This window comes from Schistocerca serialis, chromosome 5 (genome assembly GCF_023864345.2).
Source record: "Schistocerca serialis cubense isolate TAMUIC-IGC-003099 chromosome 5, iqSchSeri2.2, whole genome shotgun sequence".
In the NCBI taxonomy this organism is placed as follows: Eukaryota; Metazoa; Arthropoda; class Insecta; order Orthoptera; family Acrididae; genus Schistocerca; species Schistocerca serialis.
This window is the reverse complement of record NC_064642.1, coordinates 833066003-833090238: the sequence shown is the minus strand read 5'-3', so window position 1 is coordinate 833090238 and position 24236 is coordinate 833066003. Positions and strand designations below refer to the sequence as shown.

The following is a 24236-nucleotide window of genomic DNA, read 5'->3' as shown; positions in this document are numbered from 1 at the left end:
AGGAGATGCCCAGACAGAGTGGGAAGGAGAAGATTGTCAGAGATTGGAGGAGTAGCAGATGGACAGAGAGGGGTGTGGAGATATGGCCAGAGAGAGGGGGCAGAAGCCAACAGAAGAAGAGATTTTGGAGGAGCAGATGTAAAAAGAGAGGGTCAGAGGGCCAAAGACAGTAGAAGTTGTAGGAGATGGTAAGGGAGAGGGGGAATAGCAAGTGGAGAGAGAGAGACAACAGAGTAGCTGATGTACACAGAAACAGAGAGTAGCAAACAGACAGAGAGAGGTGTAAATAGCAGATGGATAGAGAGAGGGGGGAGGAGATAAAGAAAGTGAGGAGGAGGTAGGGGGGCTAGAGGAGAAAGACTCAAGAGGGGGGATGAAAAGATAGAGGAATAGGAACCAATCCAACAGACAGCAGAAAAGATGGGCAGAAAGAGTGTGAGGAGCATATAAACAGAGAGAACAGAAGTAGCAGATAGAAACAGTGAGAGGGGAGTAGTAGATGAACAGAAAGAGTTTGAAAGAGCAGACAGACAGGGAGATGTGTGAGGAGGAGAGTGGGTAGTCGCAGATAAGCAGAGAGGCGGGGGGGGGGGGGGGGTAGCAATGGACAGAGATAATGGGGAGGAGGAGATATACAGAGAGTTGGCTAGTAGCAAAGGGATAGAGAGGGTGGAGGAGAAGATGGACAGAGGGGGTGAGAGGAGCAGAGGGAAAGAGAGTGTGCAGAGGGGTAGATCGATAGAGAGAGGGAGAGTACCAGATAGGCAGAGAGATGCGGAGTATTAGGACAGAGAGGGGGGAAGTAGCAGATGGACCTAAAGAGGGGGAGGGGAAGTTAAATTAAATGACAAGGAGATGGGGGCTAGAAAGATAGAAAGAGAAAATGGTGCAAATGCAACAGGGGGCAGAACAGATGGGCAGAGTGTGTGGGGAGGAGCAGATGGACAGAGAGATGGGTAGGAGTTCATAGAGAGCAGAGATTGAAGGAGGTGAACAGAGAGAGAGGAGTGAAGTAGTTGGTCAGAGAGGGGAGTTGGCAGCCAGACAGAGGTGTGTAACATATAGAAAGAAAGGGCTATGAGGACAGAGAGAGGGGGAGTAGCAGATGGATAGGGAGAGTGGGGAATGGCAGATAGCCAGTCAGCTTGGAGGAGTAGATGGACAGAGAGAGGGGGATAGTGTGGTTGACTGAGAGTTGGGAGTAGCAAATGAATGAAGTGAGTGGGTAGGAGCATACAGACAGAGAGAGGGAAGGACAGATGGACAGAGAGAGTCAAGGACAGATGGACAGAGAGAGTCAAGGACAGATGGACAGAGAGAGTAAAGGACAGATGGACAGAGAGAGTCATGGACAGATGGACAGAGAGAGTCAAGGACAGATGGACAGAGAGAGTCAAGGACAGATGGACAGAGAGAGTGAGGAGGAGGAGAGTGGGGAGCAGTGGAGATCTACAAAGGGAGAGAGAGTAACAGGTGGGCAGAGAGAGTATAAAGTAACAAACAGACAGTGAGTGGAGGAGTAGAAAATGGGTAGAGAGAGGGGGGAGTAGCAGGTGGACAGAGAGCGTGTGGAGTAGGAGATAGAAAGAGAGAGTGGGGGGAGGAGGAGGGGGACAGACAGTGGGAAGAGCAGATGGACAGATTGTGGGAAGGTGCAGATGCACAGAGAGGGTTGGGAGAAGTAGGCGGACAGATTAGGGAATAAAGCAGATGGACTGAGATGGCAGATGGACGGAGAGTGGGGAGGAACAGATGGTCAGAGAGAGGGTATCAGCAGATGGACTAAGAAAGTGTGGGGAGTAGCACATGGTCAGATAGAGGAAGAAGCAGCAGTTGGACAGAGAGAGGGTGAAGGCTCAGACAGACAGAGAAGTGGGAGAGGAGCACAGGGACAGGGAGAGGGGGACTAGAATATGTACACAGAGAGTGGGGAGGAGCAGATGGGCAGAGAGAGTTGGGAGAAGCAGTGGCAGTGGTTGGAGGAGACAGAAAGTGAGAGGGGGAGTAGCAGACGGAGAGAGAGAGTGGGTAGGAGGAGATGGACAGAGGCAGGTGCAGGAAGTTATAGACTGTAGAAGTTGGAGGAGGCAGAAGGAGGGGGGGAAATAGACAGAGAGAGTAGAGAGTAACAGATGGACACAGTAGGGGAGTAGCAAACGGAAAGATAGACAGAGAGAGTGGGGAGGAGTACATGGACAGAGAGGGTGGGGAGTAGCAAATGGAAAGAGAGAGGGGGAGTAGCCCCCTGGGGAGTAGCAGATGGACAGACAGAGAGGAGCAGAGGGACAGAAAAAGTGGGAGGAACAGATGGACAGAGGGAGTGTGGTTATCACGCCTGATGAAAAAGCGAAATAAAATCGCCACACCCAGGATTTCGTTACCACTGTAATGTATTTGTGTACGGGTGGGTGGTGGTTTTTGGTGTGGTTATCGTGCCTGCTGAATTCCCTCTAAGTGAACTGAACATTTTTTACAGGCAGTTCGCCAATGGCGGACTGTTCACACATGACGTTGAGCACTCTGATTGAAGGAAACCAGCTCCAACACGTGCTGTTCCAACTGGCAAATAATCTGGCTACAGTGTGATGAGGCGGGAGGAAGGAGGCAGGCGGGACCTGTGGCAGAGGAGAAGAGCGCAGGCGCTGGCGCAGGCGCACGCTACGCTACGTCACCTTGGGCCGCGCTGAGCGTACCTCTGATGGGCGCGTCGTCGTCCACCTGCAGCTTGAGGCTGGTGGCGCGGCGCGAGTAGCGCACCGTGTGCCACTGGTTGTCGTTGAGGCCCTGGCCGGCCACCACCACCTGCACCAAAACCCGTTCGTTCTCTGCAACGGCCCAATTTATACGACACGGACCTTTCCGTGTCCGTCTCACATCTTCGTTAATACATTTCCAGTCTTACACTTGCCACACTATTTAAGCAGTTTATCAATAAATTTTCATCTTCTAACATTTTGCATAGTATTGATGCCTATAGTCTGTACAACTTAAACAATACACAACGATACACGTAACACAGTGATACAGGGTGAACATTAATAAAACTGACAAACTGCACGGGCGGTTTCCGTACCGGAGAAAGGTCCTATGAACGTGTGTCCGGAAATGCATTTTCGTCACTGTAGGTGGCGCTGACGAATGACAGCTCCTCTGACCGCGTGCCGCGTTTCCTTGTGTGTTGCAGGCTGTGTGACTGAAGCAGCGTACTGTAAGCAGCAGAATGGTCCAGAATACATTTTGGTAACGAGCCGAGATGGTACTTGTGTACGGCCGAGCAGATTGAAATGGTCGAAAGGCAGTACGGCTATACCAAAACAAGTATCCTCACAGACACCAATCACGTCACACAACATTTCAAGCTTTTTTAATTGGGCGTTTGTATGATCGTGAGTTCTTTCAGACAGACGAACGTGGAGGGAGCAGTGGTCTGTGCGTACACCAGATTTGGAGAACTGGGTTCCACAGGACACTGAGAGGGACTCTAGTATTAGCTGCACGGAAGTGGCCCGCCAACATGGTGTACGCCAAAAGTACGATTACATGTATACTGCATGACAACTGCTAATATCCCAACCACCTACAATCCCATGGAGACCACTTTGATCATCTGTTGTGTACTGTGTACTGTGTTCCGATTCCTGTGAAAGGGCACGACCGACTTCCTTTCCCATTCTTCCCTAATCCGAAGGAGCCGATGACCCCATTGTTCGGTCCCTTCCCCGAATCAACCAATCAACCAACCAACCATCTGTGTTCCGAGACGAATTGCTGTCGCTGCTCGCACACGGTCCTGTTCCAGACAAATGTTCGTAGGACCTTTTCTCCTCAATTTCCAGTCAGTAATCTTTCCCTCCAGTTTAGCTGTTTTACTGGTATTCACCCTGTGTAGGTAACAGTTAAGTAATACTGATTTGTATACAAACATACAACGAGTATAAATTTAAATCTTCTTCTGTACAAACAAAGTATTCATCCATGACATACAAAGCCTTCTTTCCAAGCCAGTTTTATATATTTCTGAAAGTTTTCAGTGACGCACTGTGTGCTTCTGGTGGCAGTGGATAGAGCAGCTTAACTCAAAGGTATTTGTAGCTCACTTGGTTTTCTTTTGTGAAGACTAGAGAATGAAGAATAAATAATGATGGGACTGTCATGACTCCCAGTTTCTTGAAAAGCGGCCCACAGGAGGCATTGTTTCTAGAAACACCTGCTACACATCTGTTTACCTTTTCGTGCCACATAAAAACTCCTTTTGCCCCAGTGGACTTGCCCCAAAGCAGTAGGCACTATATATTTACTAAGATGGTATCTGTTCATTCGGACATGTCCGAAAGAACAGATACCATCGGTGACCAAGTAGCTCGTTAGAATGAAATTACAATGAAATCAACACCCTTAGCTGCTTATAGGCGTTGACATAGGTCAACGGGGACATATCAAAATTTGTGCCTCGACCGGGACTCGAAACAGGGATCTCCTGCTTACATGGCAGACGCTCCATCCATCTGAGCCACCGAGGACACAGAGGACAGCGCAACTGCAGGGATTTTTCTCTGGCACGCTTCCCGCGAAACCCACATTCTCGACGTATTGTCCCGCACTACATTCGTAGTGGCCCCGCCCATTGTACTTATTACTCGCGGCGCGTTGCCGATTCCCGTAAGAGTTCGGGCACTGTTTGTGTATTCGCACAGAGGAAGAAGATGGTCAAGTGGCCGGTGAGCCTTAACTATATACACTCTTGGAAATGGAAAAAAGAACACATTGACACCGGTGTGTCAGACCCACCATACTTGCTCCGGACACTGCGAGAGGGCTGTACAAGCAATGATCACACGCACGGCACAGCGGACACACCAGGAACCGCGGTGTTGGCCGTCGAATGGCGCTAGCTGCGCAGCATTTGTGCACCGCCGCCGTCAGTGTCAGCCAGTTTGCCGTGGCATACGGAGCTCCATCGCAGTCTTTAACACTGGTAGCATGCCGCGACAGCGTGGACGTGAACCGTATGTGCAGTTGACGGACTTTGAGCGAGGGCGTATAGTGGGCATGCGGGAGGCCGGGTGGACGTAACGCCGAATTGCTCAACACGTGGGGCGTGAGGTCTCCACAGTACATCGATGTTGTCGCCAGTGGTCGGCGGAAGGTGCACGTGCCCGTCGACCTGGGACCGGACCGCAGCGACGCACGGATGCACGCCAAGACCGTAGGATCCTACGCAGTGCCGTAGGGGACCGCACCGCCACTTCCCAGCAAATTAGGGACACTGTTGCTCCTGGGGTATCGGCGAGGACCATTCGCAACCGTCTCCATGAAGCTGGGCTACGGTCCTGCACACCGTTAGCCCGTCTTCCGCTCACGCCCCAACGTCGTGCAGCCCGCCTCCAGTGGTGTCGCGACAGGCGTGAATGGAGGGACGAATGGAGACGTGTCGTCTTCAGCGATTAGAGTCGCTTCTGCCTTGGTGCCAATGATGGTCGTATGCGTGTTTGGCGCCGTGCAGGTGAGCGCCACAATCAGGACTGCATACGACCGAGGCACACAGGGCCAACACCCGGCATCATGGTGTGGGGAGCGATCTCCTACACTGGCCGTACACCACTGGTGATCGTCGAGGGGACACTGAATAGTGCACGGTACATCCAAACCGTCATCGAACCCATCGTTCTACCATTCCTAGACCGGCAAGGGAACTTGCTGTTCCAACAGGACAATGCACGTCCGCATGTATCCCGTGCCACCTAACGTGCTCTAGAAGGTGTAAGTCAACTACCCTGGCCAGCAAGATCTCCGGATCTGTCCCCCATTGAGCATGTTTGGGACTGGATGAAGCGTCGTCTCACGCGGTCTGCACGTCCAGCACGAACGCTGGTCCAACTGAGGCGCCAGGTGGAAATGGCATGGCAAGCCGTTCCACAGGACTACATCCAGCATCTCTACGATCGTCTCCATGGGAGAATAGCAGCCCGCATTGCTGCAAAAGGTGGATATACACTGTACTAGTGCCGACATTGTGCATGCTCTGTTGCCTGTGTCTATGTGCCTGTGGTTCTGTCAGTGTGATCATGTGATGTATCTGACCCCAGGAATGTGTCAATAAAGTTTCCCCTTCCTGGGACAATGAATTCACGGTGTTCTTATTTCAATTTCCAGGAGTGTATTTACTAAGATGGTATCTGTTCATTCGGACATCTCCGAAAGAACAGATACGATTGTTCTGAGGACTTCCTCTAGATGTTCTTTTGTCTCCCTGACTATAGCAATATCATCTGTATAACGTAGCATGTCTATCTTCTGCCCATTAATTTTGATCCTCACCTCAGTAATTTCTCGAACTTTGTCTATATCTTCCTGGATATAAGCATTGAATATAAGAGGAGAGAGAGCACATCCTTGTCTTACCCCTTTTCTAATATATGCTTCTTGTTCCTGATGACAGTTCCTAATCACTGCCACCTCATGCTTAGAGAAACTGAGTATCACACGGATGTCTTTGTACTTTATTCCACTTTTCCTCTGCACTCTGAACATCTCTTGCCAGATAACGTTATCAAATGCCTTTTCCATGTCTACACAGGCAATATAAGTTGGTTTCTTTTTCTGTATTTGCTTTTCGATAACGAGTCTCAATGGCAGAATCGCTTCTCTTGTTCCCAATCCCCTTCTGAAACCAAACTGATTGTCACTCAGCACATCCTCCACCTTCTCTTCAATTCTCTTCAGAACTATTTTTATGAGAATTTTGGATGCATGCGACATTAGGCTTAGAGTTCGGTACTGTTCGCATTTTGCAGCTGATGCCTTCTTTGGTATAGGAACAATGATACATTTCTGAAAGTCTGTCGGTATCTCTCCTGTGTTATAGATGGACATAATAAGTTTAGGCATCATCATTTTCATGCGGTCACCAGCATTCTTTATTAGTTTTGCAGGGATGTCATCAATAACTGTTGCTTTGTTGTCCCGTAGTTCTTTTAGAGCTCTGTCAAGTTCTTCTTGCAGAATGTCATCTCCCTTGTCATCATCGTCTACTTGCTCGTTTCTTCCTATTACTTTCTCCGAAAGAGGTGTTGCGGCATACAACTCCTCTATGTACTCTTTCCATCTCTTCACGATGTCTTCACCAAACAGCATTTTCCCCTCTTTATTTTCTATTGTGCCAGAGAGTGTTGCTTTACGTTTTTTAAAAAATTGACTTGCTGTTCTGTAGGCTAAATCAGTTCTTCCGTTTTGCACATTTTCTTCCACTTCTCTGCACATGTCTTCAAGATAATTTTATTTTGCTTTCCTAGCTTCTCTTTTAACTAAATTCCTTAGTCTTCTGTATTCAGCTTTTCCTTGTTCATCAGTTGCATTTTTGTATAATCTCCTGTTTTCTATAAGCTCAAAAATATCTGCTGTAATCAATTTCCTCTTGTTTTTGGGTTCACTTCTTCCAACTATCTTTTCTGATGCCTTGTATATACCAGATTTAATTTGATCGCAGTCTTCATTTACTCCACCATGTTGAAAATTCTTAGCTAGGTTGTCTGTTTCATGAGCATAGCGCTTTGCCAGTCCCTCAATGTTCAGTTTTTCTAGTTCCCATTTAAGTTTTACTGGCTTCTTCTTCAAACGTTTGAATCTCAGTGAACTTCTCATCAGGACGAGGTTATGATCACTGCCTATGTCTGCAGGTGGACAGCTCCTGCAATCTTTTGTCTGGTTCCTGAAACGTGCTTACACTAGAATGTAATCAATCTGTTGCCTCCTCAGGTCTCCAGGAGCCTTCCATGTGTATCTTCTTCGTTTGTGATGTTGGAAAACTGTGTTTGCAACAACTAATTGGTGCATCGAGCAGAACTCGATTAGTCGGTGTCCTCTTTCTTCTTCCCAGTACATACACTCCCGGAAATTGAAATAAGAACACCGTGAATTCATTGTCCCAGGAAGGGGAAACTTTATTGACACATTCCTGGGGTCAGATACATCACATGATCACACTGACAGAACCACAGGCACATAGACACAGGCAACAGAGCATGCACAATGTCGGCACTAGTACAGTGTATATCCACCTTTCGCAGCAATGCAGGCTGCTATTCTCCCATGGAGACGATCGTAGAGATGCTGGATGTAGTCCTGTGGAACAGCTTGCCATGCCATTTCCACCTGGCGCCTCAGTTGGACCAGCGTTCGTGCTGGACGTGCAGACCGCGTGAGACGACGCTTCATCCAGTCCCAAACATGCTCAATGGGGGACAGATACGGAGATCACTCTGACCAGGGTAGTTGACTTACACCTTCTAGAGCACGTTGGGTGGCACGGGATACATGCGGACGTGCATTGTCCTGTTGGAACAGCAAGTTCCCTTGCCGGTCTAGGAATGGTAGAACGATGGGTTCGATGACGGTTTGGATGTACCGTGCACTATTCAGTGTCCCCTCGACGATCACCAGTGGTGTACGGCCAGTGTAGGAGATCGCTCCCCACACCATGATGCCGGGTGTTGGCCCTGTGTGCCTCGGTCGTATGCAGTCCTGATTGTGGCGCTCACCTGCACGGCGCCAAACACGCATACGACCATCATTGGCACCAAGGCAGAAGCGACTCTCATCGCTGAAGACGACACGTCTCCATTCGTCCCTCCATTCACGCCTGTCGCGACACCACTGGAGGCGGGCTGCACGATGTTGGGGCGTGAGCGGAAGACGGCCTAACGGTGTGCGGGACCGTAGCCCAGCTTCATGGAGACGGTTGCGAATGGTCCTCGCCGATACCCCAGGAGCAACAGTGTCCCTAATTTGCTGGGAAGTGGCGGTGCGATCCCCTACGGCACTGCGTAGGATCCTACGGTCTTGGCGTGCATCCGTGCGTCGCTGCGGTCCGGTCCCAGGTCGACGGGCACGTGCACCTTCCACCGACCACTGGCGACAACATCGATGTACTGTGGAGACCTCACGCCCCACGTGTTGAGCAATTCGGCGGTACGTCCACCCGGCCTCCCGCATTCCCACTATACGTCCTCGCTCAAAGTCCGTCAACTGCACATACGGTTCACGTCCACGCTGTCGCGGCATGCTACCAGTGTTAAAGACTGCGATGGAGCTCCGTATGCCACGGCAAACTGGCTGACACTGACGGCGGCGGTGGACAAATGCTGCGCAGCTAGCGCCATTCGACAGCCAACACCGCGGTTCCTGGTGTGTCCGCTGTGCCGTGCGTGTGATCATTGCTTGTACAGCCCTCTCGCAGTGTCCGGAGCAAGTATGGTGGGTCTGACACACCGGTGTCAATGTGTTCTTTTTTCCATTTCCAGGAGTGTATTTGCCAACAATTCCTTCCTCCGGTTGTTCACCCACAATCGCGTTCCAGTCCCCCATGGCAATCAGGTTTTCATCTCCCTTAACATTTCTCATCGCATTACTTATTTCTTCGTATATTTCGTCAATGACTACATCTTCTTCTTTGGATGTTGGCATGTATATTTGTATTATCACAGTGTCCTTTGGTTTAGTTTCAAGTTTGACTAGTATTATTCGAGGGCTATATTGTACATATCCCTTGACACGCGAGCCGTAGTTTTTCCTCAGAATTATTCCAACTACTCCCATTCCTGGTCTATCTTGGTCAGTTCCGGAGTGAATGACTCTGTATTCTCCAGACCAGAAATCACCTGGTTGGGGCAATCTCATCTCCGATATGCCTAGCATATCGATTTCCAGTCGTTCCATTTCAAGTTTTAAATTTTGTAGCTTGCTATACTGAAGCAGTGTTCTCACATTGCAAGTGGCAACGTTAAAATTGGGATTCTTTTCCTTCACGTTGTCTGTATCTTTTGAAGCCCCCACCCGGAGATCCGATTGGGGGACTATTTTATCTCCGGAAAATTTTACAGAAAATAGTGACACGGTTTACTACTGATGCATATGATAACCTAGTTGTTTAATGTGGTGGTTTCCAGTTGCCTTCCACATCCTATGCCGTTGACCGTCAGCTGGTTCTTCCGCTCATTTCCAGGGCAAGAGGGTGCCCTTTCCAGCAAGACGCTGGCAATTCGTGCCACGGAGGATCGTTGCTGTACTGTGTTCCCAAGCCGGAGCTGCACGCTATTAAGGAGATGGTCACAAGGTTTTGGCTCAACCATTTTAATCCATAATGAGGAATACATCGAATAGAGATGAGATACAGCAAAATGTTTCGGACAAAGTTGTAGGTGGAAAACAGCGTCACACATCAGTACTAATGGCCGAGACCTTCAACGTGATTTTCCAAGTGATGTTTTTCGTTCTAGTAGGGATTACCTCGGAATAGAGGAGGGATACAGCAAAGTATAATGTTAGACACAAGCTGGAAAGAGCATCTCGTGCAACGAGAGGCGAGGAAACTCACTTACCGACATGTAAACCGATGATCCACGTTCTGATATTTTCGTTCTGTCTTGCAAGTGTCAAAACAACATTTATAACTTGTGATGTATTTATTTTTGCGAATTAATACGTTAATTAAACCTTAAAGGTCAAACCTCTCTTCACTCTTTCCAAAAAAATGGTTCAATGGCTCTAAGCACTATGGGACTCAACAGCTGAGGTCATCAGTCCCCTAGACTTAGAACTACTTAAACCTAACTAATTTAAGGACATCACACACATCTATTCCCGAGGCAGGATTCGAACTTGCGACCGTAGCAGCAGCGCGGTTCCGGACTGAAGCGCCTAGAACCGCTCGGCCTCAGCGGCCGGGTCACTCTTTCGAAACCAGACGTCACAAATAGGGTTTCCATGAAACAAAACTCAACCTTCGAGAATCAACTTTAAGATCGTGATTATTGCAAATGATATGAGCCCCTTATGTCCTTTCCAGTTTGTATCCAACATTGTTTTTGCTGTATCCCTACTGTATTTCGAGTTAATCCCTACTAGATCTAAAAACATATTTTCTTCTATGACCTCGAATAATTTGTCATTTTATACGTTTAATTTGCCGCTGTTTTCGAATCTTGGATCTCATTCAACCTTTAACTCACCCTCAAAATTACGTTCAAGTTCACGGCCATCAGTAGCAATGCGTGACCCTTTTTGCACCAACAACATTTATCTAAAACATATTGCTGTATCTCACCTCTCTCTCCCCCGAGTTATCCCCCCCTCATGGTCTGCATTGTGGCCCAGACGGACCAATCGGGACCGACCGATCATCGTGTCACCCTCGGCCAAAGATGTCATTTGGATGCGGTACGGGGCGGGATGGGGTCTGCCGGCTTCCTCGGCCTTGCACCCGCTTTCTCTCAATCAGGCACCTCCTCAGCTGGCATCGCGAGGCTAAAATGCGCCTCGGCCGAGTCCTCCCACCAAGGAAAAATCCCACACAGCACCGGGAATCGAACCGGGATTTTCTGCACAGCAGCCAGGTACACTGACCACTTAGCTATGGGGGCGGATTCTGTACTGTGAAGTGTGAACGGAAATTCAGGCACCGCGGCGCCGCGCCGCGACCCCTTGCGTATTAACACAACAGAAATGCCTGTAATAAAATTTCATCCCGTCAACATTTTCGGTAGAAATGGTAGTCAAAGAGAGGTAACTTGAAAATACTGTAATCACTAGTATGAGGGCACCTTCACTGAGTATTCTGCTGTCCAGTCAGTGCATGGGCACTGCTTTACATTACAGTACTCGAGTTTGATTCCAGGTTTAGCGATACTTCTTTTAATTTCTTAATTTTTGACTGCGTGGCATGGTATCTGGCTTCTTCCAGAACGGGATTTTCACTCTGCAGCTGATGTGAGCTGATATTATACATCTTGGGGGATTAAAACTGTGTGCCGGACCGAGAATCGAACTCGGGACCTTTGCTTTTCGCGGGCAAGCGCTATACCAACAGAGCTGCCCAAGCACGACTCACGACGAGTCCTCACAGGTGTACTTTCGCCACTATCTCGCCTGCTACCTACCAAACTGAACAAACTAGTACATGCAAGACTAACACTCCCGTAAAAAAGGATATTGCGGAAGGATGGCTTCGCTAGAGTGATAGCTCCGTAGTATCTGGAAGGCACGAGAGGAGGCACTGGATGAAATGAAGCTGTGAGGGCGTGTCGTGCGTTGTACTTGGATAGGTCAGTTGGTAGAGCACTTACCGACGAAAGCCAAAGGTCCCCAGTTCGTGTCTCGGTCCGGCACACCGTTTTAACCTGCCAGGAAGCTTCATATCAGAGCACACTCCACAGCAGAATGAAAATTTGATTCTGGAAACATCCCCCAGGCAGTGGCAAAGCCATGTCTCCGGAGTATCCTTTCTTCGAGGAGTGCTAGTTCCGCAAGGTCTGAAGGAGACCTTTTGTGGAGTTTGGAAGATAGGAGACGAGGTACTGGCGGAATTAAAGCTGTGAGGACGGGTCGTCAGTCGTGCTTGGGTACCTCAGATGGTTGATCACTTGCTCAAGAAAGGCTAAGGTTCCGAGTGCGACTCTCAGTCCGGCACACAGTTTTAATCTGACACGGAGTTTCACCTCAGTGCACACTCCGCTACAGAGTTAAATTTTCAATCATTATGAGCACCTGTTTAAGAGCGTGTTGATCCACTTTTCAAACACAGTACAGCGGTGATTACACTTAGCACAATTCAGACCTCACACAGTGAGTACTCACAGGTCAGGGCGGTGATTTGTGGGCACGAAGCTGATGTCCGATATGTGTTCGAGTGGGTACAGATGAGGGGTTTCAGCTGACTAAGAGATCAACGTGAGTCTACTGTCATGTTCCTCAAATCATTGCAGCACGGTTCTCATCGCGGAGAGTTCTCCTGCTTGAAGATGTCATCGCTGTAGGGGGAGACTCTAACCGTGAAGGGATGCAGGTGGTCCGCAATAATGTTCACGTAACTGCCTGCTGTCGTGCTGCCTTCGAGTACTAACACAGGTCCCGCAGAAGTGCAGCTCTGTTAGCCCGGTGCACAATTCTGCTCTCACCAGCGTGCACGTAGGTGGCGCGGTGCGCCTTCAAACAGCCGTTCGCGTGGATGACGGGGTGTAAGGACTCAACCGTCGACCTGACGAAACAAGAAATGTGATTGGTTCGACAGATGACACGTTTCTATTGATCCGCAATGGAAAATAAGTAGTGCTGTGGCCACTGCAGTCGTAACTGACGGTGTCGTTCAGTCAGTAGAGGAAGGCGCAGGAGTCGTGTGGCGTACAGCTCCACGTTCGGCGATGGCCTCTGAACGGTGCGCTCCGAAACACCTGCGCCTGCGCCAGCACTGTGCTCTGTTTTCAGATCTGGCACACAGCGCTGCCTGTCCCGGGTTACACAGTGGGGGGAACCTGCGACCTCTACGTCTAGTGATGAGGCACGGTTGTCAAATACCGTACGGCCTGCTCGTTCTTTCACCATCCTTCCATCCTTTCCACAGGTCCTGGCGACAGCAGTACTCCAGCAGGCGACCAGCTTCGCCGTTTCAGCGATTCTCGTCTCCTGCCGCAGCGCCACAACAAGGTACCCTCTGTCAAAAGCGCTCCTATCAGTGGATTTCCGTGTTTGCGACCAGTATCTCCGTTACGATGACTTGCCATTCGCCTCTCTTCCGGTTACATTGTTTCCTTCACGCGTCACGTGTCAGCGATACCACCAGGCGTTCAGCCTGTCATCGAGCAGTGGTGATAATGTTTTGGCTCATCAGCGTATTTAGCTCGGCTAGATTACGGCTTTAGGCTCTTTCTCAATCTAAGAAGTCATTCTATATATTTTATATTACATTCATTACGATATACACACGTTATATTTAGTCTCGTTTATAATATGGAGTGCAACACATAAATATTTATGAAAGAAATAGTGGAAACACGAGTAGTGATAGCAAGTTTGTATCCGTTCACAGGAAGTGTAAAAGGAAAGACTAATTAGAGGCAGGCACGTTTAAACTGAAGTTGCCGGTGGAATGGACGCAAGAGGCAGAGGAGGAGGAGGAGGAGGAGGAGGAAGGAAGTAGAAGAGACGTGACGTGGCCGTGCGCACCTTCTCGCGGTCGGCGACGCGCAGCGCGAGCCGCAGCCGGCCGGCCATCAGGCTGAGCTCGAGGCGGTCGTGCGAGTTGTCGGCGGCCGTGGCCAGCAGCAGGCCGAGCGGGCGCGCCGTCTGGAAGCGCAGCGACACCTCCTCCGTCTGCCAGCGCCACTCCTCGCCCGCCGCCGTCAGCGTCACCAGCTGGCTGCCGTTGAACGTCAGCGTCGTCGCCTCTGCAACAGTCCGCCGGCTCCCGGTACCCACTCATTCCTCAGTTATGCGATACAAGTACAGGGTGCGGCAAATAGAAGTGGCCCGGACGAGTGGATACGATCGGACGCGGACGTACGCGCACGAGCACTCCACGCGGCGCGGCGCGCACACCGCGTGTAGCCCGGCACGTGATCCACACCGCCACAGTGCGTAGTGCAGGCTGTGTCAGTGTCAGTAAAGCGGTGCGAAGGGTACGATGTAGTCACAATGGACAACCGGGTGTTCGTTGTGGAAAATTACGTGACAACAAAGTCGTCCCAACGGTGTGATCAGTTGTTCGCTGAGGAGGTTCGAAGTCAGGTTAGTATCGTTTTTTCGTTCTTCTGCTGTGTTTTTTTGTACACTGGAACTCTGTTCTATGGGCTACTTTTATTTGCCCCTACCCTGTATATATAAGTTGTCGATACCAACTTATATCTGAATTATGCGATATACGCCGTAACATATAAATACTTGTTTCATTGAGCACGTTTTGTAACTATTAACAACATTCCTTTTGCCCTAAGGTCAAATATAAAAAGTAAGTTTATCTCGTAGTAGTAAAGGAACGTCAGTTCATAATGTACACTGATGGAAAAAAAAAAAATCCAGTACTGAGGGGCAGTTGTGCGACATAAACGAAAGTTGTTAGGTGTTTTTCTACATCTCAAAAATGATACGTATTCAAATTTCGATGGGAGCGGTGGTCACAGGAATGTACGGTCTTAGACAATAAAACTGACCGCCGACCGGCCGCCACAGAGACTAAGTCCGAGTCGTTCACTTAAGGTGGCCAATAAAACTGACCACCCCTGACAACTCTAAGTCCGGCCATATGCACAATCTGGCAACACTGCAAGATGCGGAAGTGTTAGGAGGAAGTGTTGTCTACTTCCGAGAGGTTGTCGGACTGTGAGAGCCCGTGATCTAATGGCAGTCCGCCTTTAGCCGCGGAGCAGCTCGGACTTGTTTACGTCCCGGCTGCGAACGTTCGCGGAAAAAGCGGTGTTTACACCGTCGTCACTCACGTGTGTTACTGTTTGAATCGAACGCAATGGCACACAATTTCCAAAAAACCACGATACAGTTCACGTTCTGTGACGAGTATGCACGAACGAAGGCATTCGAAATCGAACGTTTCTTGAGGGACGAAGTGCATCTTAATTACACTGAGATTATTGGAATTCATTTATCGATCGTGAGAAGCACTCTTTACGTAAAGATGATTGACGACGCAGCATGCGATAGGATCGTTGAAGCCGCCAAACGAGGATTCCAGTTCCGACACTCCGATGGTCATATTGGCGTAGTTTTAGTCGCTCATTCGGGCCTGGGCGTGCGTACGATTCGAGTCTTCGAGCTGCCTTTCGAGGTACCAGAATCCTTGGTCACTGAATCGCTCCAGCCATATGGCAGAGTTATCAGTCATACGGACGAACGTTGGGCAAGTTTTAGCACGTATCCAGTGCTCAATGGCGTCTGACAGGTGCGAATTGCGCTTACGAAACATGTGCCATCGTACATCAACATCGGCGGCTGTCGAGCTATTGTCATCTATGATGGACAGCCCCGGACATGCTCCGGGTGTGGTGGTGAAGGACATCTTCGATCTGCGTGTATGCAGAGGAGACTCGTGCAACTCCCCAGCGGAGACCTCCAGAATCCGACCACACCAACGCCACTGCCGATGACTTACGTGGCGGCGCTTCGCGGGGAGGTGACGCCGAGGTCGGAGCGCACTATCGAACCGACGCCGCAGTTGATTGAGGCGCCTTCGGACCCCACTGAAGAAGGAATGGCTCCGACCAACCTCCAATCCCATACATTACAGGCGGTGGAGAAAGAGGATGACAGCATCACAACAGGCATGGAAGCTGAAGTGGAACGGCCCCAGGGCGTTGTGGCGGCGGCGAGAGCGCAGGTGATGCAAGATTCGCCAACACCAGAGGCCGAGGTTAGGGCCCGCAAACAACGCTCGCCTAAGCGCCGCAAGAAGCGCCGACTAAACTCTGCGGAGACGCTCCCTTCTCTTCTTGAGAGCCCAGATGAGTCCAACACTTTGGACCTGTCTGACTTGGAACCACAAGCTTCGGATGTCGCAGACTATATGAATTCGGACAGTGAAAAGATGTCATGTCGCTCAGAAGACGCATCCGCTCAGGGGCCTGCTACCCCTTCTGCGGTGGAGTCTAAAGCTGCGATAGAACAACAGATGTCACACATCAATGCCGCACCGGAAAATTTGGAGCACGCCAATAATATCAGCTGGTATGAGCAGGTCGACGAAATCACCGATGCGGACCATTCTACTGGTGGGGACTCGCATCCGTCCGCATCTCAAGAAACCTAATGCCGCAGGGACACGTCCGTCGGGCGACCCTCTGCGGATGTGTAAAGGGACTATCGATACGGTGAAACTTTGTCATTTTAACATCATGTGGAGATGACAGATACTCGACCCCAGGCATACAGAATAGGGACAGTGAATGTAAATACCATTAGATCGCCCGTGAAACAGCAGTTGTTTAGGGACATGATATACACGTTGGATGTGGATATACTGATGGTGCAGGAAATTTACATTCCTGAGTTCCAGGAAGTCCATGGATACATCTCCTACACCTCGCCGCACTCGAACAACGACAGTGGAACGGCGATATTGGTCCGGGACGGGATTCCGGTTCGCGACCTGGCTTATCTACCTTCGGCACGAGGACTGGCGATAACTGTTAATGGAATTCGCATTCTCAATGTTTATGCCCCTTCCGGCACAGACAACAGACGGGCGCGTGCGAGATATTATTCGGAAGAGATTGTGCCCTTATTTACCGGCAGATTCGATCATTTCATTATAGGTGGTCACTTCAATTGTGTTTTAGCCCAAAAAGACCAGACTCCACATTAAAATACCTGTCGTGAATTGCATGTGCTATGCCGGGATCTGGAGTTAAGCGACACCTGGGACATGATTCATAGGAACCGTGAGGGATATACTTTTTATACCAGTCACTCGGCGAGCAGACTCGATCGAATATATGTTTCGGTTGGCCTGCAGGATAAGGTGGTCGACGCGGAGCGATGGCCTGCGGCATTTGCTGATCATCTGGCTTACATTTGTACCATATCACTCCCTAGGCAAAGTGTGCGGAGAAGCCGCGGGACATGGAAGCTCAATTCGTCACTTTTGGCGGACCCCGAATGTCGTCAGAGAGTCGAGGTGGTATGGGCCACATGTCAACGCTGTCTACCAACGTATACCTCCGTGCTTCAATGGTGGCTCGAGTGTACTAAGCCGGCAATAAGAAGAGCTCTCATACAGTATGGTCGGGATAAGACGAGATGGCAAAGAGACACTCTTGATTATTATTACACCACGCTTCGTGAGCTGTCCTTCCAGGTGCCGTCTGCAGAACATCATGCGGAAGTTCATCGTGTCAAGGCACAAATCCAATCGATCACGGGACGACGACTGGGTGGCATCCCAATACGGGCAAGATGTCTCGACACCATCACTGGGGAACGCACCTCGATGCACCATGTGTCGCGGGAACATAAACGTTACCGCCGGGCATTGGTAACAGTGCTCCACGGTTTAGATGGCCGTCAACTGACAACACAACAGGACATTGCAAACGAATTTTTAGAGCATTTCCGCCACCTCTATGCCGGTACACCGACGGACCGTCTGGTGGGGGAAGAGATACTGCAACATCTGCAAACGACACTGACAGAGACGGATAAGGCAGCGCTTATGGAGCCACTCACAGAAGACGATATAAAGGTGGCACTCACAAAAGGAGCGGCCCATAAATCACCGGGGCCAGATGGGATTACGCTAGAGTTTTATCGAGAATTCGTGGACATGATGATGCCACAGTTGGTGTCGATGTACAATGAGGCGATGCGTCCGGACATGCGCCTACCGTCGGATTTTGTGACGGGCTTTCTTCTTCCCATCCCGAAGATGGCGGGCAGTCGCAGTGTTAATCAATATCGGCCTCTCACTATGCTAAACACCGACTATAAAATCTTTGCACGACTACTAGCGTCTCGTCTCAAGCTGGCGATATCCAGGACAATATCCCCTGATCAGGCTTGCCTAGGGGTGCGAAGCAACATCTCCTCGGCGTTAAGTGAATACCGTGACGTTACCGCCCTTGCGGAAATGTGTAAAATGCGAGCAGCGATGATATCTGTGGACTTCGATCGTGCGTTCGACAGGATAAACCATGACTTCTTGGCGTCAGTCATGAGCCGAATGGCGATTCCACCTGTTTTCATCTCCATCGTTATGAGGCTAATACGAGGGGCTACATCGAAGGTGATTGTAAACGGTCGGGAAGCGGGCTCGATTCCTATTAAGAGCTCAGTCCGACAAGGGTGCCCACTCTCCATGATGCTGTTTGCGATAGCGCTTGAGCCGCTGATGTGTGTTATGAGGCGCTCACTTACTGGGATAGCGCTTAATGAGACCTCTTTCGTTTGTCGCGCATATGCGGACGACCTGATCCTTCTTGTTAGATCAGGACATGAAGTGCGTCAGGCTGTTGAACATCTAGACTCTTACGGGACGGCGGCAGGCAGTATCGTTAACATGACGAAATACAAAATTATGCACATTGGACGGGGTCTGGAAGACGTACTGGGACCGTTTCAGACGGTGGAATCGCTGAGATGTCTGGGGATTACATTTACCCGTTCGCTACGGCGGTCAGCGGCGGCGAGTTCTCGGCGGTTTCTGCAGAATGTTCGTCTGACGATACGCAACAACTCACTGAGAGCCTTTGGCATGATCCAACGTGTGGCATACACCAACGTTCACATAGAGTTACGACTGCCCCATTTAGCGCAGATCCTACCAATACCGAAGGGTATCGCAGACCGCCTCGTGGCTGCCTTTTGTTACTATGTCAGTACTGGGATGTTATTTAAGATCAAATATGATACGTTAACGCTACAGTTCCGGAACGGTGGCCTCAACCTCACAAACGTGCGAAACAAAGCTCTGGCGCTTTATATGCGAGCGATGATACGAAATTGGCAACAAAGAAAGCATACCATAACGTCAGCTCTGATAGAAGTACTTGTTCCGCCTTCGTACGAACCCCCTATTGCGGCGGGCAATATTTCGCCTTCTCTTGCACACATTGCCTCATTTCTTGTTGATTACAGTTATGTTCGTCTGAAAGTACCTTCGACGAGAATACCCACGACTCGGGAGATCTATAGGTGCTTGATGGATCACCATGCCCGCAACGTAATGGAATTCAAATACCCGTCGAGAACGTGGAACCACATTTGGTGTGCAGTGCATATTCCATTACTGTCAACAGCAGCGAGATCAATGTGGTATATTCTTATAAACCGTAAACTTGTGACCAGGAGTCGATTACATACAATTCATATGGTCGATTCTCCTCTTTGCACAAACTATGGACTGTTAGCAACGGAAGAACATGGTTTAGTGTGTGGCGCAGCGAGGGACGTCTGGATGCTGACGCGTTGAATACTGGCCTTCCTTCGGCGCGCTAACTACACAGAAATCACATCGGATGTACTTTTTCTACCGGACAAGACCTTTTTTCCCAAACAAAAGACTTATGCGGTCAATTGTATCGCTGGACATGCGGCGAAATATTTGTATTCGTACGATATTAAGTCCGTGATGGATTATTGGATGTATTTACAAGAACAACACGAGCTCGTACGGAGTCATACGAAAGACAGGACTTACTTTTCCAATTTTTTAGCAAGTGTTTTTCACAATCCGCCCGACAGCTGGGGTGTCCCAGAACTGGGAAGACTCCTGCAGCAGAACGACTAGAGACAGTACTGCGCGGTTCAATTATATTGGCATATAGCACAATGAGAAGAAAACTGGCCCCTACCTGTTGGCGCCAGTTATGACTGCACTATGGTAACGTGAAAAAAAACCACACACACACACACAACGATGGTAAACACCGAAACCGCCTCAGATAATGGTCCTTCGAATGGTCGACGCAGGAGAAATAAATACCGCCCACACTGGCAGAAATGGTCAGGATTATATGGCTTTCTGTCAGGTTTATGATGCGACACCGCGTGCTGCAGGGATTGTGATGCAGATGATGACTTCATTTTCAGCCCCGCCCGTGACTAGCATTGACATTTACTTTAGCCTGTTTAAAAAGAAAGAAAGAGTGCGGCCTTTGCGTTGATTTTATGGTTTCCAAATTGTTTTTGCTGCCTCGATACTTCTCTTATCCCTAGGACAGCACAATTGTACGAATAAAGATTGTTTACCTTGCCTTCCAGTTCCGCCAAAAAAAAAAAAAAGTGGTAAGTGTCGCGCATTCTAAACTTACAGTCGCCAGTTCGCGTCCGACTGCATTTTTTTTTCTTTGTTTTACCACATTTCGGTCTAAAGTTGTGAGTCTGACTGAGCATCGAAGATAATGCGCTTAACATTCTACCCGCCAGCAATAACAAGTATTCCAGCGACAATTCCGCCGGACAGCTCGTGGCTGCGTCGCGATCCTAACAGCTTACGCTCGAGCGTTTCCACGCGCTGCAGCGGCTACCGGCCACCGGCCAGACGCCACCCGCCGCCTGAAATCCGGCGCCGCTCATGTGAAGGCCGCGCCACGCTGTCAGTGTGTGTCTCAACTGTCATTTTCGAATTTGAAGTTCTAGTTATCATCTTGCAGTTAAGCATTGGATTTTGCATACTTGGAAAACTACAGTTAAGCATTGTAAAATTGAGTCGCAAGTGGAAAGAGTTGTAACATCTGCAACACAACGTTTACTTTTGGTATAACAGAGGGGTGAATGCAGAGGAGACAGCTAGAAAGATTTGAATTGTGTGTGGAGCGAGTGCTTTTGGGAAAAATACGCCAGAAAAAGATATTCTTGTTTCAACAAAGATCGTTCTGGCATGAATGATTTTCCACATTAAGGAAGTCTAGACTACTGATATGTGTGATAGATTACCATTTTACCATCATTCGACTTTTGCATTCAATTGGCAAAGTTCAGAAATCTGGTGTAGGAGTACTGCATGCTCTAATTCGAAACAACAAACATCAACGGAGTCACTATTATTGAACGTCATCAGGTCGCTCATTGAGCATTCGTATGCAGTACTGTTACTGGTGACGTGTTATGATGCCTTTATCGTTAACTTCCTAAGAAGAAATGAAAGGCTGAGCCCCACCAAAAGACATGAACTCGAGCAAAGAGTAGTGTGAACATAATATTTTACATCTGATAGCTCCGAAAGTGCGTTTTGGGCTACGAATTCTGCCCCAAGGGCTGTATGCAACACAGCTGGAATTTGTTGCCAACAACTGAGACACCTTTCGGTCGCAGTGTAAGAAAGTCGAGCAACAAAACTACATCACCTGTGCTACTACATGATAACTCACTCTGTTGGTTTGAGAAACAAAACTATCCAGGAGATTGATAGGAAAGTCGTCTCTCAGGCACTTGTATTGATAGGGAAGTCCTCTCTCAAGCACTTGTCCCTCTCGTCATATATTCGTAAATTTTACCTTTCCCGCTCTTGATCGGTCAACCGTCAAGGCAATTCATTTCTAGACGAAAATACTCTTAAAACTACTCTGGTATAAAGATATCGTTGGAACCATTAGGTTTCTACTGGCGTAAAATTTGTAAACAACTTTAGCATTGTCAGATCGTTTTAGATACCTTGAAACAAAATTCTGCTGCTGATTAATTTCTCTTTGACGATTACTGTTGCGTTTAGTAAAGTAATGGAAAATGCAATTAAAATATTCACTGTACTAATACAAATTACATTCAGCTTACTACAGAAACATCACGACGGCAGCCAACCTTAATAAAGCTTTAAGTGTCTGTAAGACGACTGAACCTATTTTAACACGAATTAGTAGGATATTACCGACTTTTGACTTCGAAAAGGTCTGTATTTATATCATTTCCTGTATCATTCGCAATTATTATGAAAATGTGGCATTTCATAGATGTAATTATGTATTCACAACATCAAAAAATATGTCGGCATTATGAATTTGGCAGTACCGTAAGGTTTTCGCTCTGACATTAAGGGTTACTGAAAGTAGCAAGGCGAATTTTACTCGAGCGTTGTCTTACGATTCCCTTATTGCGTTTGTATGTGCCTGCTTGTAGCTCTGCTACAAAAGAATTAAAAAATTGGCTTTCAGCGAGTCTCGAAAGGCGAACGAAAGCAGCTTGCACCTTTTAGCCAAACATGTTTCTTGGAAACTGGCTTTTTCCTAAAGTGGGAAGACATTCTTTTGTGGTTGAATTGTTGGCAAATGTCAGTCAGACGTGTGCCGTTGGTCTAAGCGTTTCGGTGTGTTGAATTTGTACCAATGATTTTTCTACAGGTTTTTTCCGTCCCAAATAGAGAGTTGAAGTCTCCCATTAGTATTTTCACGTCATCTTGGTGAATCTTGCTCATAGTATTTTCGAGTGTGTTCCAGAATTTTTCGACATTTTCGGTGTTTTCCTTATTTTCGATGTTGGTGGGGTCATGTGCATTTATGAGTGTATATTTTTATAGGGGCTCTGAATGAGCATAGTCATAAGACGATTGCTGATGGGTGAGATTTCTTCGACAGAGTTGATGATAGATCTGACTCGAGAAATGCAATGCCGAAGATTGGTACGCCTTTCGCTACCTTTCGTTGTATTTTGCTCTTGAAGATGTCATGGTTTCCGTAATGCAAGTTTTAATTGTCAATTAGTCGTGGTTCTTGAAGAGCAAGGATGATAATTTTTTGTCGGTCGACTTCTTTTGTGAGATTATTTAGGTTTCTTGTTTGGATCAATGTATCGATGTTTAGTTTTCAAATGAATGTTTTCTGCTTGTAGGGAAATTTACCAGAGTTCTTAGATATTCTCTGCCGCGCTAACCTGGACTCCCCAGAGTGCGAAAATGCAACTACCACCTATCGGTGGCCAGGTTGTGTACCACCTGGGGTAAAGTTACCTTTGCTTGCGTAGTTCATGTTTTCTTGTGTCTCATTGGTTTGGCCTGGGTGATACCGGGACCGGACAGGCCAGAGGGTGTTGAAGCCTTTGGAAGCAAATATTTTCAGCCAAGCTCATTGAGCTAACAGACGGTGAGCAGAGTAGAGGTGATTTTCACTCAGACGTGTCTGGATTTTGGGTTCAACGGATTGAGTAGCCGTTCACGATTGTGTTAGTATTTGGTTCACCCCAAGTATTTGATTTCCTCTGTACCACCCATATGGGGGAGGGTTTTCCCTATCGGCCACACGGGATATTTATTATTATTATTATTATTATTGTCATTAAGTCATCAGCAAATCCGATATGGTAGAGCTTCCCACCACTGAAACAGATGTGTATTATTCGATTCAGTATTTCCATCACGTAAATATGGGTTATAATTATTTACATTGCTGCTAGTCCACATATTTCTCACTTTTTGTTAGACAGTTGCTAGCTGTTACTCCATCACAGGAATTTATGTGCGCAGCACTGTTGAAATGGTTCAAATGGCTCTGAGCACTATGGGACTCAACTGCTGAGGTCATTAGTCCCCTACAACTTAGAACTAGTTAAACCTAACTAACCTAAGGACATCACAAACATCCATGCCCGAGGCAGGATTCGAACCTGCGACCGTAGCGGTCTTGCGGTTCCAGACTGCAGCGCCTTTAACCGCACGGCCACTTCGGCCGGCACTGTTGAAATACAGACGTTCAAATTATCCGATTTCTGTAATTTCATTTCGATACAAGATCGTCCTAATCGGACTCAGCCAGTCAGTCTTAATGTGGATATCCGATTACGACTCTCATCATATGATAGACTGGGCAAACCACATTCTTAATCGGACTGTAGAATCCAGATCACTTATCTATGACAGGGCCTCAATTCTTAAACACTGTGGAAAATAATAATCCAATGTGCTTATTGCACATACGTTATTTAAATATAAATATATGAACTAACGAGATAACAGTTTATTTAGAGGAGCAGAGCCC

At 48.3% G+C, this 24236-nt stretch overlaps 1 protein-coding gene across 5 annotated transcripts in view; it reads right to left on the bottom strand.

Moving 5' to 3' along the window:
* Positions 1-24236, bottom strand: part of LOC126481546 (neurexin-1) — a 2075559-nt gene that overhangs the window by 340034 nt on the left and 1711289 nt on the right. For all 5 annotated transcript variants that reach the window (XM_050105375.1, XM_050105377.1, XM_050105378.1 and 2 more), the window contains 2 exons: positions 13996-14216; positions 2694-2802 (listed from right to left, as the gene is read on the bottom strand). In XM_050105375.1, the coding sequence (XP_049961332.1) occupies positions 2694-2802; positions 13996-14216 (330 nt within the window). The remainder of the gene's footprint in view (positions 1-2693; positions 2803-13995; positions 14217-24236) is intronic.